The sequence below is a fragment of the Denticeps clupeoides genome, chromosome 5 (assembly GCF_900700375.1).
Source record: "Denticeps clupeoides chromosome 5, fDenClu1.1, whole genome shotgun sequence".
Taxonomy (NCBI): domain Eukaryota; kingdom Metazoa; phylum Chordata; class Actinopteri; order Clupeiformes; family Denticipitidae; genus Denticeps; species Denticeps clupeoides.
The window spans coordinates 27,686,679-27,701,576 of record NC_041711.1 but is presented as its reverse complement, the minus strand read 5'-3'; the positions used below and the strand labels follow the sequence as shown (position 1 = coordinate 27,701,576).

Below are 14,898 nucleotides of genomic sequence, written 5' to 3'. Positions count from 1 at the left end.
TGCCGCTGGAGAGCGATTGGGAGAGTGCCTTGAACGTTTGTCCCGAAGGTGATTTTCAAGGGAGATGGCCAGCGCAATGACGTCATCAAGGCTCCACCCCGCACCGCAACATACCATCTCCAGCCGGAGTTCTGAAGCCAACCTGGCCCGGAACATCGTGAGAAGAGCATCTTCCCCCCAACTGCTCTCTGCTGCCACGACCCGGTGGGGCTTCTGTGCCGAACGGCGCCACATCCGGAGTGTTGAGATTGACTGGTGGTGGGCACAGGGTCGCTGCTGCGGGGGGCTGATCCAGCACCTGCTGCACCACAGTGGTGAGGCGGGCGATCTGCTCCTGCTGTTCGGGTACCTTGGCAAGGGAGCCAGTCAGCCGCACCAGCTGCTGATGGTACGCGGCCAACAACACGAACGACTCTTAGTCCGCTGGCAGAGGTACTGCTGAGGCGTCCATTGTCTGGGGAGAGCGAATATTCTGTCATGCCTCATGCTTATACCTGGAAAAAAGGGCAGAGGAGCAAGAAAGGAATGCCAAGTGCGGAAAACAGGTGAAGGGCTCCATCCACTGCTCTGTCCATGGACTGTGATGGTGGGGTCTGCCTGTCCGTGACCGCTGCTGGCGGTTAACCACGTCCTATGCCGTGATTGGTTGGTCCGATGGGCTCAGGGAATCCACACAGAAATGACAATAACACCACTCCACAGCACATACCAATATTTTGGGGAAGATGATACACACAGCACAGGGAAGACCTTGGCTTTTGTTTTGGATATTTACTCCAGACTCCGGATCACACAGTTCTTATATAGGGGACCGGATGAGACAAAATGAGCCGCATCTGACACTCGTTACAGCGTGAGGATCTCACACGGTACCCACAATCCGGACGGCCTAGAAGGTGCACACCATGGGATTGGAACACGACACACAGACACAGACCCTAATACTCAGGAGAGTACATTTGTTTATAAATCAATTCTACCATTTATTCCCTTTTTGTAGCCATTGTCAGTGTTTCTTAGAAGTGTGAGTGTCCCACTTTAATAAAACATCCCAAATGAGCAAGTTTGAAATTGTCTGTTTCAGGCTCAACATTAAAAGCTTTTGGAAAACTGGATCCAAACCAGTAAACATCCCAAGCAGTCAAGGGCTCTAGTACACATGGGCTTGGATTCTTGTGGGATATTTATTTATTCTGCTTTCTTATTCCTTCCTAGGATGCTATCATCAAACTTGGCCCATTACCCAGACTCCTTAATGATATTAGCATGGCCCTTCGCAACCCCCATTTGCAGAGACAGCCCAGCCACCAGACAGATAGGCAGCAGGAAAGGCAAACAGAGCGTCTGCTCTCTCGGCCCAGCTTCAACCGGGGCGTCTCTTCTGACTTCCAGAACCTCATGATGCGAGACCTTAACAGGCAAGGGGATGTTTTCAGAGGAAGAAGACTTCTTATATTTGTGTGCTTTTAACGTACAAAAAATGCTCAAACTGCATTATGGGTGAATCACTCAGTTCCATAGATACCACCCGCTTGCCTTCCCCAACCTCCGGCATGTCAGGTGGAGGCGTTGGGGTTTCAACAAGGGCTGCCATGGGAGGGTTTGCTGATCGGGACCACCCTCACCGAGCCTCAAAAGATGTCTTCTATGTAACCCGTCCTCCGTTGGCCCGATCGAGTCCCGCCTACTGCACTAGCAGTTCTGACATCACTGAACCAGACCCCAAGGTAAGGACATGTGCTGATAGAGAATGGCTTGGTACTCTTGCTCATGAGAATAATAACTCTCTGCAAGTTGATTTTTAACTCCTGGTCTCATAGCTTTCCCATGTCTTGCTGAGGGGAAGTGGGGTTCCTGTTGGCCTGAAGGAAGATGGATTATTAGCATTACTCGTAACAGCAGCATGGCTTACCCAGATCCCCCCTCAGTTCCGACCAAGCGTAGACTCGCCCTGCAGAAGACAGCAGGATATGACCAGCGCTGTGAAGCTGTAGGCCTCTTTAATGAGCTCTAAAAACCAGTGGTACAAGCATGTGAGACAAGCATTTTTACAGTATTGTATAATGTGTGGCTAGCAGAAGAGAAGCAATGGTGTGTTCAAGCCCAGAGTCAGGCTTGTATTATGTTAGCTCTATAAAGTTTTTTGGGAGTGGTTGAGACATTTTAATAAATGCTAATTCCCATCAGGCACAGTGTGAGGTGAATAGCTGTCTGGAAAGACTCCCTTGTGCTTATATATTCTCAGAACTCCATAATGGAAGCTCTTATTGTAGCTGTCCAAAACAAAACTGCTCTCAGGGAATGGCATTAATTAGGAGTGGTAGCACTTAGGAGAACCTTCACGGACACTGCACCAGTTAATGTGACAGTCGTGGTTTCCATACGACATCTTCTGCTGGGCTTCTTTGCACTTGTTCATCAAATTTTTGGGATGTTGGATCCTGGCATACATTACTCATGCTCAACATCCCTTCCCCCTCTCTCACACAGCACAGCTAATTAAACATGGCCTTCCGAAACAAAGTGTACATAACTTCAGCCTTTCCCCCTCCAGGTTCTCAGTGTTAATAAAAGCGTTTCTATGATGGACCTCCAGGACTCACGAATGAACAGCCTGTCTAACCTGCAGTCTGTGGGGGATATGCTCAACTCCTCCCAGGCCTCCATCTCTGGCCATGGTAGCTTTGGAGGGCTCGGGGGTCTGGGAGGAGGCCTGGGAGGGCAGCTGCGTGCTGGGGGCCGCCTGTCCGCCGGCTCGGGTGGCTCCAGTATGTCCGGAGGGCTGAGGCTGAGCCAGCAGCTGAGCCAGATGGGCGCCACCTCCGACTCGTTGTCCCAGCAGCAGCAGCAGCAGGCTGCCGCCATGCGCTATCCCCTCTCCTTCCAGAACCCTCTTTTCCATCTGGCTGCTGACGGGCCTCAGCTTCACCACCAGCACAGTCGCGCTCAGCCTCCTCCGCCTTTGCTCCTGGCCCCAGAGCCTGACGCCTCGCACCCTACTTACATCCCCCAGTTCGCTCATGGGGGGTTCTCCCGAAGCGAGGACCTCTCAACGCTCCGGCCTGGGGCCCACCTGGGCCAGCCCAGCATAATCCATTCTCACAGCTACAGCGATGACTACAGCCGACACAGCCAGGCCGACTACTCCCGCCGGCAGCTCTCCATGCACATGCAGGTACATATTTCCCTGGGATTCTTATGGCCCAAAATGTCTCATTTAACTGTGAGATTCCACTATACTGACATCCAGTAGGCCGTGCCTGATCGTTGAGAGCAAGTGTATAAAAGAAATATTTCCAATGCATAAGAAAACATAAAAAGTATATGTAGAGAAATGTTTGATCAATATATTAGGGTTTTAACTTGATTTACAAACTTGGAGGTCAATCTGTTCTCTTGGAGGGGATAAAACTGTCAGAGATGTCATTTGCATGTCTTTGGTTTAGAAAATCTACTGTTTATTTCTATTAGCATATTTATACACAATTTATGTCAATATTTTACCATAAATTAATTTGATTAGCATAAAAGTTTTTAAACAAGTGTATCTCAAGATGAGAATTTTGTTCTCTTGTCAGGACAACCTCCATCAACAGCAGATGATGGGTATGGCTTCACAAACTGGCACTTCACACTCTTCCTTGGCCACACCCCCATCCACAGTCCAACCTGTCCGCCAGAGCTCCATGGCTCCTCCCCCAACCCAGCGCATGAAATCTCAGACCTCACACCAGCTGTCAGTCGGTTCGGCTGCCGCTTCCACCCCACCCACCAAGACGCGACCACCCAGTGGTAACCTGCTCCAGTCCCCGGAGTCGGGCTTTGGGAATCGGCAAGGGCCAAGGCAGCAGCTGTCTGTCAAAGACAACACGCCGCCAGGCCTTCCACATCAGCAGAGCTCCACCAGGGAGAGTCAGGGTTCGCAGGGTTCTCAGGGCGGAACACCTCAGTCCACACAGCAGTCCCAGTCATCACAACAGCAACAACCACAGCAGCAACACCTGCTCAAGCCCTCCATCAGCAAACAGGTGCCCACTGCTCAAATGCTGTCGTTTTCAGTCTGTCCGACCCTAGCTATTAAATATTAACAATGACACTTATTTAATGTTCTAAGCTCCCTCTGATTTCCTAGGGTTCTTCACCGTCCACACTCAACCCACCCACCCCAGCCTCAGAGAGGACCGTTGCCTGGGTGTCCAACATGCCTCACCTCTCTGCCGACATTGAAAGCTCTCGGATAGACAGGGAAGACTTCAAGCTGAAGGAGTACTCCAAAAGCATGGATGAGTCGCGTTTGGACAGGGTATATTTTCCTTTGAATACGTCTATTCCCTAGGGAAGTGGTTGTATCTGTGCTGATACTTCTGTGCTTGTACTTGTAAACATTAAATCCCAATAACACATCCAGTAGGATCCTGTATGCTATGTACAGTAGACTAGATCTGTAAATCTTCTCAATCCTGTAACTCTATTTCTATCAGTTTAGTCGGGCTCGGGTCGGGTCAGTTAACAAACATGAAATTCCGGTCTATAGAACTATCAGGAGGAAGTGGTGAGAGAAGCAGCAGCCATGGACGTTGGGGAGGAGGATCGAGCCCACTTGGGTCTTGGGTACTGAGCGGCTTGGGGGGGGTGTTGGGGTGTGCGCCCAGGTCACCAGGCAGGCATGGGGGGCTTCAGGGAAAACAAGGTTGGGAACCCCTCCCCTAGTGCACGCATAGCTTGGAGTTCATCTTTTTTTCTCTTCCTCATGCTGCCTCTTGCACCTGCGTTGTGCTATTTCTGTACCGTGCCTAATTATTTTGGTTGGTGTGTTTTTTTTTTCTGACAAAACCCTTCCACCCCATCATTGGCGGGTCAGTGGACTGTAGATAATGGTAAAGTTCTCAATGAGGTATTTTCGTGTCTGTTTTAGTAAGGCCCCTCGGGTGCACTTCTGCTAATTTCGGTAGATGTGCCAGTTTGCTGATGTGTTTTGTAAGCTAATGTCTCTGCTTAGGTAATTAGTGTGGGTGCTAGTGGGTCACCCCGTACATTTATGCAGCACATGCAAGTGAACCGTATTAGTCAGTTTGACATTTAAAATGAAATCCAATCTCTATGATTTCGTACAACCAACCAAAAAAGCACTGACATTTCTGAAATGTCAAACATTTGAAAAATACTTGGTTGGGGATGAAGGATTTTCACAATAATAGAAATCTTTGCACATACATTATTAGTACATTTTTCCCTTTTTTAACACCAAAAATACAGACTTAATTTATGAGGAAGTTACTTTGAGGAAGTGAAGGCATTTGAGGGTGTCCTATCTCAACTCTCTGGCCCATGTTTTACATGCAGTCACTTCAGTGGACTCTGAGGCAATAGAAGTCACCCCAATAGGCTGAGTCAGGTCTTCCCTCAGCAGTGGCTCCTTGGTGCATGGTGCAGATGTCAAGGAAACATAAGTCATGTCTATCATCTTGCAGCAGATGGCACTGGCAGCCTCATTTATGAATAATTGAAATACTGCACTTGTGTTTGAATGTGATCTTGAACAGTGAGTCACTGAAAGTAAACAAAATTTCAGAAACCGAAATTGCCCCAGCCATGCATGGGAAACTGAGCAGTCAGTTTACCCAAACAGGGTCGTATTCATTTCGTCCTCATTTAGTTCCTCAGCTTGGCTCCCTTGAGGGAAACATTAAGGTAGTGGAACACTCCCTTGGATAGAACAATCTTATGGAAGAGGACATACAGAATGTCCTTTGGGGAAAATGGTTCTGCATCTGGGAAGCAAATGAGGGTAATTTCATAATTTAAGAAAACACATGTAGCCACAGTGCAAGGGGAGTTTTAGTCCTGAATGTCAGGACTGAACGTTTATGGATCTGCATTGGACCCATTCATCCATGATTGTCATAGTCACTGTAATCACCTGGCTACCACCAGCTGAAGCCTGGGATTTTATAGATATGTAGATTGTGTAACAGAGATTAGAACATTGGAATAAATTTATTTAAAGTTAGCTGTATTTTTAAGATTAAGTTTTCTATTGTTTATTCAAACTTCATAACTATGACCTTCTCTTCTCTCACCTTCTGTGAAGGTTATAATGAAGAATGGCCTAGACAGCATTTCTGTCTTTATCATAGAAAAATATTACATATTATCTGAGTTGTTTTGTTTTAGTGCATGTATACATTATACATATTACACTTATACATATGACATTATCACACACTTCACAACTTTTTTCTAAATACTTTTAAGTACATATGTTGAGCCCCGCAATTATTATTGAATTCCACCTTAAATGATAGAAGCTGACTAATGCTGTCTTTTTCTCTCTCACACACACTTTCTGTTTCTTTCTATCTATCAAACTATACATATATCCATCCACAAATGTCAGGTGCGGGAATATGAGGAGGAGATCCATTCACTCAAAGAGCGTCTGGTGATGTCCCACCGTAAGCTGGAGGAGTATGAGAGGAGGCTGCTGACTCAGGAACAGCAGACCAACAAGATCCTGCTGCAGTATCAGAGTCGGCTGGACGACAGCGAGCGGAGGCTGAGGCTGCAGCAGCTAGAGAAAGACTCCCAGATTAAAGGAATAATTAGCAGGTAAATAGAGGGCTCGCAGATTTCAGCCAATGGGGGAAAAATGTTTATGATGCTTTTGCTTAATGTGCCATGAGGGACACCACATCTAAGAAAGTATTTCCATCATTCATCTTCTTTAATGCACACTCTAAGATGCTTTTTTATGTGCTATTAATGATGAAACTTCCATGTCAGTATATATGCATTCATTGACCATCAGCACATCGTTTTAGCATGTGCAGTTGATACAGTCAGCTAAACTGAATAAGAATGGGCAGAAAATTTTTTATTCTACAAATTATTACTTATGTATAGAAATCTAGCTTCTGATGCATTACATCTGTGTGTGTGTATGTCTGTGTGTGTGTGAGTGTGTGTGTGTGTATGTATGTATATATATATATATACACACACACACACACACACACACACACACACACATACATACATAGAGAGTTTACTAAAGCACAGCCACAGTCCAAGAATAGAAAAAAGCTTGAGAGTACTGTGAAATTGCTTTTAGCCCTCATATTTGGTTTTCAGTGTTGACTGTTGAAACTGTATAATGCCGAATCATGATTTAGCTTATGAAAACAACCGTAGATTATTCAGCATTTCAATGATTTTCTCCAGAAAAAAAGCAAACATTTTAAATAAAAAACACAAAGGTATAGCTAAGGAAAATATCTACAACAGAGGCCCACTGTCATGTCAGAGAATACTGCAATCTTAATCCGTTTCCAGGAATGAAGAAATGGAATGAAGACAGACAGGCCTGCTGGTCCCAAAAAGGAACCCCATCATATCATGAGCCCTTTTATTCTAAGGACAACTTTGCACATGATGCCCCAAAAGATAAAGCTATTGCCCTCTGGTGCTATTGCCTTTCATGGAGGTCATGCTGGCTTGAGAAACAAATGACTCGTAGAGTATATCTTGATCCTGCAGCGCTGCTTTGATTGGTTCCTGAATAGGCCTCACGTCATGATATGAGGAGTTGTTCACAAACCACAGTGAATATATACTCAACCTTCTTCTTTCAGACCATTTGAGACTAAAATATGGTCATGGATCTGGATAAAAAAAGTAATTATGTGCAAAGCTATCCTTGAAAGGAGAGGTCTTAAAACTCTGGATGGCTTTCTTTCCCTAACATCTTCAAGGAGAGCTCAGGGGAGATGCGCAACTGACATGCGCCATACCATTACAACTAACCAATGGCATGACACTATTTTCTATTTTATTTTATGACTCATAATCTTCAGTGACTCCTGAAGAATTGCAATAATTAAAATAATGGAAATTTTCATGGATCACATTTCTTGGTTTGAAAAAGGAGTCAGACTTTATGACAAAAGGAAAGACAAACGGTGCAGAAACTGCTTGCATTGCTTGCACTGTTGTGGTTTAAAGTGGGACCTATGTGGAACACAGCTAGAATATAACGTCTAGCTGAAGCACAAGATTTCTTCAGCTCTAGATATCATCACTGCGTAGGCATGTGGAATATTGAGACATCAAGGATTCACTTTTTTTTTATGTCTCAGACTGCAACAGTCACATGCAACTACATTTCCATCAATGAGTGAAAGGTTGGATTAAGAGAAAATACAGAAATGCTTACTGTAAATCTACAGGCAACAGCTAATCTCCATAATCCTGGAGTATTCATGACAGCCTTTTTTCCTTCCAGTCACATTCTGTTTTGGAAACTAGGGGTGGTGTTGCAGAAGGCAACACTTCCAACACTTGAAAATGATGATCCTGTTCATCATATTTCAGGTATCAGTGATACTTTTGTCTTGTTTGTGCAGCACTTCCATAAACCAGGTCCCTTGCTTCCTAACCAGTGTCATACTTTATTGCAAGAGATTTCAGATATGACAAATAGTGAATTTAACTATTTTTGAATATAATTATTAATCAATAATGGAATGAAATGTTTATACTTATACAAGCCATATCTATATACCCTATATAAAATGTGTACAATTGTTAATAACCTAAATGACCAATTTAGCCTGCTGCAATATCAGATGCATAGTATTTAAAATGTGCAATAAAGTGTAGATCTTGGAGAGATTGGCAATGTTACAAGACCCTGTTTTGCACTGTAGGAATATAAGAGTTTATGTGTACCATATTTATAATTGTGCGCACAAGGTGTCCAACATAAATGTTTATTCAAACATGCACAGTTTAACTGGGAGGTCCATAAAATGACAAGTGCATTTCACATTAATTATGTAGATTTAATTTCAAGGCTCAGAATTCAGCTTGCTGTATCTCCAAATAGACATTCCTCTATCCCTGACTAACCCATTGTGTATGGTGCTGTTTGTGAATTAAACATAGTTTAATTTTTTTTCCAGAATATTTATCAAAAAACACTGAGCATTGCTTAACAGTGACTATTGTTAGAAATATATTTTCTAGTTTTGACTTCTGTTGATGATATTATATGAGTGCTTTGACTTGGTTTTATTGATGCTGTCAGGTGACAGAGTGGCAAATGGTGTGTGTGTGACTTAAAGGCTTAGGACTATTGGTTATATTTGAAGCTATGGTACTATGTATAAGCAGAGGTTCACTGCATTTTCATTACAAAAAAAAGAAATATCTGAAAAAAGTACAGAATGTAGTTATTCTTTACTGTTTCATTGAAATTAATTAATTTTGTTAAAAACTATAGCAACAAGGGTCAATGTTCTGATAAGATTGTATGTTGTATAAGCAGCACTAAGCCTTCACTATGATGTTAAACTTTCTTGAGTTGAGTTCAACAGCAGTGCAACATGGTGCATACAAAAAAGGAGCGCACCAATGTAGCAAACAGCACAGCACAGTGAAGGTTTACTGTTGCCATGTTGAGTATCAAAGCTTGCGGTTCTGCTGTATCTGTGAAATGCTGACACCTTTTCCAATTTTCTTCTTCTAAGTAGCATAAAAAAAACAATACCATCATCTGTGCCTGACCAGTTTATTAATTCCCATAGTCTTACTGCATGATGGCCTAACCCAGTGGCACAAGGTAAAAGCACAGTACAGGCATTTTTTTCTTTTCTTTTATGGCTATGTGAACCCCTGTCTGATCTTTCTGAAGTTCTATATTCACATGAAGTAGTTGTCATTGTTATTACAACAGTGCCAAATGTTTCTGTCTGTACTTTACTTTTCACCTTTTTTTTTAAAATGTTCTCTCTTATTTTGTAAAGTAACACAATACTGTACATTATTTACAGAATAAAACATCCAAACCCATTGTTTGAAAATCTCACCTGTGGATTTCATTTTTTAAAAATGAACATTAAAGGGAAAATATTGCTCTGGACATTGCAAAGCACTACATAGAACAAATGGATTTACCACAATGCATGCTCTATGTGTAAGAGTGGGTCAGATGAACGTTGCTGATATTCTGCATTAAAGGACTTGTTTGACTTTATGTTTGTCATTAGGTGCATTCTTCATTTTGATAAATTACATGTCATTCAGTTATTGTCTAAGCCACTTTTACTAACCTCTTCCATGCATAGCTGTTTAAGGGGTCATTTGGATTTGTTAATTGGCTACAATGCTACATGCAGTTTATATTGTTACCCCCTCCACTTATGTTAAAATGTGTGTACCTTCTCTGAATCCTAGCAACTTTGTGCATTTTGTTTCTAAAACACTACCATTGGATTGGTTATATTCAGTGTAAGTGACATCATTTCATTGTTTGGAGAGGCGGTGCAGTGTAGGTTTCGATTAGTTAAAAATACCCAGATCTGAAAATAATGTAGGGAACATGGGAAGGACGGCTGTGGGTGAAGTGTGAAAGAGTGGTGATCTGTTGATATTAAAGCCCGCAGCGATGTGCCAGACCACAGACAATAACGAACGATGATGGTGAGCAGAGCGAACGCTTGTTCTGTCTGTCTGGCAGGGGTTATGCATCACATCCAAAACTTCCTGCAGTGTGTGGGCAGTGCCACAAAATGCAGAGCTGAAAATAGTTTTTTTTTTTTTTAATCTCCCCAAACCCTTTCCAACAGGCCCATAGCGACAGTACATCCATGGGTGCTCATTACATTATCAAAGGGGACCTCGAAAAGGTTGTAACAAGGACAGCATCCCCCATTTCCATTTTTAAAGATGGTGCTAATAAGCCTACATATACCTGCAAGCCAGTATTACTTTTTCTTCTTTCCTCTTTTACCATGTTTCATCCCCTTGGATTATTCCCTTGGGATGGCTGCGATTTTGATTCACGTAACCCATATGGAACAGGACGACCGCGCCACCACCCAAACTGTGATTATCTCTGATTAGCTTGGAAAGGTTCTGGAATCAGTACAGTTCTGAATAAAAAAAAGGGACCCAGAGCTGGAAATGGGCAGAAGAAATAGGTCTCTTGGCAGCGACTAGGAATGTGCCAATTACACATTCATTACAAAATGCAGCGTTGTCAATCCAATAAACCAATCAAGACATGGGATATGCACAAATCATCTCCCTTAGGCTCCCACCAATGCAACATCAATTCCATATGAACTCATCAGCTTCACATAAATCCTCCATATATCCGCTTTCAAATGTTTAAATCAACCATGTCTCTTCTCTCTGCCTCCCCTTTTCTCTCTCATCAAGACTGATGGCAGTGGAGGAAGAGTTGAGGGGAGGGGCCATGGCTGAACACAAAGCCCGGATATTCGCGGATCAGGTCTGTGATCTCATTTCCTCTCTCTCTCTTGAGTGTGTGTGCACTACAATGGGCCTGTGCTACTTTCATGCGTTTATCTATCTCCTTTCCAATTCTCGCCTGTCAGCCCCGTTGTCTGTGTCTCCGTTTGTTTTGGACCGTCTGCATTTAGGCACAGAGATCTGCCTTTGTTTGCGTCCGTCTACAATGATCGCCCAGCATCATGTCCGTTCATATTTTTTCTTTTGCGCTTGACTGTCAGTCTCCTTCTAGGTCATGGCTGGACTCAGTGTTGCTTTGTCACTTTCCAGGCATACGTGCTGTGTGTTAAACATGATTAGGAGATGGTCATTTCAAGCTTCAAGTGGTCCCACCATGTGATACCTGTCTTATCTTTCCAAAGGCAGTGGACTGAGTGAAGCCACGTCTCAATAGCCTCAATCCACAGCATGTCCCTTTGTTTCCTTCCTCTGATATTGCACTCAATCCTGTTGTCAATCATGTGTCTTAAGCATTCAGTCATGGTCTGTGCCTCCCTGCTTAAGCAAACACAGCCGCCTTGGCCAACTCCGACGGGCAACTCCCATGTGCATCTCCATGCATGGAAATATTCAAGCTCCGCCCTGCTGTCTTCTCCAAATGAAAGGCCTCGGCCAACATGGTTCATAGTGTACATCCCGTGTGTGTGTGTGTGTGTGTGTGTGTGTGTGTGTTTTGTGATTTGGAAAATTAGATGTGACGTGCAGTTAATTAAATTATTATTTGTTTGTAATTATTTTTAACTCCATATACATTTAAGTCCTATGAAAAAAACACTAAATTGTCAAGTAGGCTTCACTGGGTATCTGGGTACCTGGGTACCTTATTTTAAAGGTGTCCGTTATTCATTGTCGTTGCATTGTTGCTTTGTGTCACGCATGGAATCACACACTGTGAGCTGTGCGGTTCATGATCGTATGGCCGGGATACAGTGGGAGGTCACAGAGCTTTGCTTTTCACTGTTTTGTTTGCCATTTGTCTGAGTGTGTCCGACACAGATACTTCAACCAGAGCTATGCATGCCATCCTGGGACAGGAGCTCATTTCGGGTGTCACCATGAACAGGGGTCATTGTGTCCCCTTTAGCTAATAGGCTAGTTGGGAGCTGGGGGTACTAGCTTCAGTCTGGTCTGTACTCTGCATCGTGTACTTTAAAGTCCGAATGAGAGGTACTGTATTTATTTCTTTTAAAGAAGACCACTGTACCGTTTTCATGCGAAAATCACCTCATCTAAACAAAACAGGTGAATACTCACTGTCACACAAAAAGCTAAAAGCCGCATTGCATGGCAGCCATGTGTACTGAATGTTTCCACTAACATATGCCTCCTCAGTGTACGTTTTTCCCCTTGCCCGCCTGTCTCTCTCTTTTTTTCTCTTGAGATTTGCTTCATTTTACAGTACTGTTTTCTCATTCCTGTGTATATTAAACTCCTTTGACTAGAGGCCTTGCTGCCTCTATTAACACACTGAAGCTTGTTCTAGCATTGAATTGATTGTGTGCTGAAAATGATTGTATATTTATTGCTTGTTTGCTGCATTGCATGAACTGTTTTCTAACAGCTGTCCTCCAGCGTGCAACAAATTTGCTGATGGGAATCTGGGAACTTTCTTTAGGCATGCTGGCTGGAACACCGTGGCATGGTAGATGTTAAGTGTGTATGTTAGCCTGACAGCTTTATGGTGATGTACTCTATATGGATTTAACTGTGAGGTTCTAGAACTGTATGTTACCTGTATGTTCTGTTGGTTTATGTATTATTTGTGGGTGTTGTACATGTTTGTGTATGTATATGTATGTATGTATTTATGAATGTAGGTGAGGGTGTGTGCGTGTGTGTGTGTGTGTGTGTGTGTGTTCTTGCGCTCCCATCTCCAAAACACAGGCCCTTCCCTTTTCTTCCTTCTACCCTCTATCCTTCCCTGCCTCTCTCTCTATCTCTCCTTAACCCTGTGTTGATGAGATACGGTGATTTCTCTTAGGGGAGACGGCAATCCATCCTAATCCAGCCCCGTCTTGCGCCCGCCCCACCCAGAGTACACAGGTAATGCAGCAATGAGCGTACACCTACTGCTACGCATGCTTCATCCAAACATGCAGCAGCCACTCTAGTGCCCATACATCTATGGCCACAGATTTTCACAGGGAGTAGCAGAAAACGTCAGGGGATTTGGTAAAATTTGAGCTGAACTTAAATTTTTAAACTACTGTTACAATGTTATATTGGTAATATTACTATAAATATTAATTCAATGCTGTGTATGGTATAAATGGCAGCTCTGTAATTAATAATTGTGCTGGAGTTGTGCACAGACATATCCAGTAAATGACGTGCATTTTCTTCTCTATGAAAGTGTTTATGATGGGAGCATACAGAATTAACACATTCTCCACTGTGTTTCACTTTGCCCATTTCCAGAATTTTTCTGTAACTGCAGAGTTAATAAAGAAACAACTAATATTTAATATTTCCTGAAACTGTAAGAACAAATAACACATTTTAACTTTATGTAGTAAGGACTCCGGTTCCATGTAGCCCTGTGATTACACTTTAATTAATATGACACCACTGCGATTATTCATGAATATTATGTTGCAATAAATGCTAATTCCTGAAGTATGCTGAAAAATCAGAATATAACAAGCAAGGCAAATTGTCTCAGGATTTAGGTGAGTCATTAAAGCATCCTAGATATCCAGATAAAATGCCAGTGGTCATAACTCTTAATCAGAGCCAGAACTAAAATGGGCTTCCTGGGAAATGGCTCTCATAATGTGCCAAAAACCTGGATGAGCATTTTGGCAGGACATTTGGTAATAAAACAAAACATTAAAAAAATAAACACATCATTCTACTAAAATGAACAGAGCATCCAACATGGTGGATGCAGAATGATGGTGTGAGTATGTCTCATATTTGAGTTTGGTTTGGTTAGATTGCTTATCAAACTCAATAAGTAAAAACAAATGTGTTATTTGGTTATTCAGCTTATAGATGTCAGTAAACAGAAAACATCTGGAAGGGGCAGATGTGAACTCTGTAATTCTTGTAGGCTTCTCTTAGAATGCAGATTTGCAGACAGGCTGATACGAAGACTTTCCATGACCCTTCATCGTGGGAAATCATTTCTCTCCAGCATCTAAACCCCAAAACCCCTAATATACTGCAGTATAATGGAGTGATGATCTGATGATCAGTCTGATTCAATGTTTTTCCATTCTTCATATGCTTGTATCATTGTTCATGTCTTGATTTCTGTCTTTTAAGTGCACCAAACATTTTGTCCATGCTCTAAAAATCCAAAATGCAATTTTACTTATTTGAGTGCTAACGGTGACATTCAGTATTCGCCCAAACATATTTTGTGTACATTTTTTTTTTATTTCAGGTTATTTAAAACAAGCCAACCACAGTCTTGCTGTCACTCTGCTGAAAGAACCGACAGCACTGCCAATGGCTTGTCTAGACCTGTTTCATAGTGTGACACTTTATTTAGCTATGGCATCACATGACATTTAGGGAAGACACTCACGCTTTTACAAACATGCACATAGACACAGATGATAGTTGCCACCATGGCTGCGT

General features: G+C 42.8%; 1 protein-coding gene across 13 annotated transcripts in view; it reads left to right on the top strand.

Annotated features, from left to right (window-relative positions):
* syngap1b (synaptic Ras GTPase activating protein 1b) overlaps window positions 1-14,898 on the top strand; it is a 75,652-nt gene that overhangs the window by 51,456 nt on the left and 9,298 nt on the right. For 5 of the 13 annotated variants that reach the window (XM_028982131.1, XM_028982129.1, XM_028982124.1 and 2 more), the window contains 7 exons: window positions 1,216-1,418; window positions 1,514-1,727; window positions 2,555-3,175; window positions 3,579-4,028; window positions 4,133-4,303; window positions 6,398-6,609; window positions 11,221-11,293. In XM_028982131.1, the coding sequence (XP_028837964.1) occupies window positions 1,216-1,418; window positions 1,514-1,727; window positions 2,555-3,175; window positions 3,579-4,028; window positions 4,133-4,303; window positions 6,398-6,609; window positions 11,221-11,293 (1,944 nt within the window). Of the gene's footprint in view, window positions 1-1,215; window positions 1,419-1,513; window positions 1,728-2,554; window positions 3,176-3,578; window positions 4,029-4,132; window positions 4,304-6,397; window positions 6,610-7,332; window positions 9,850-11,220; window positions 11,294-13,294; window positions 13,357-14,898 lie in introns of those variants that run through there. The other 8 variants (XM_028982132.1, XM_028982126.1, XM_028982128.1 and 5 more) reach the window with 6 other exon arrangements.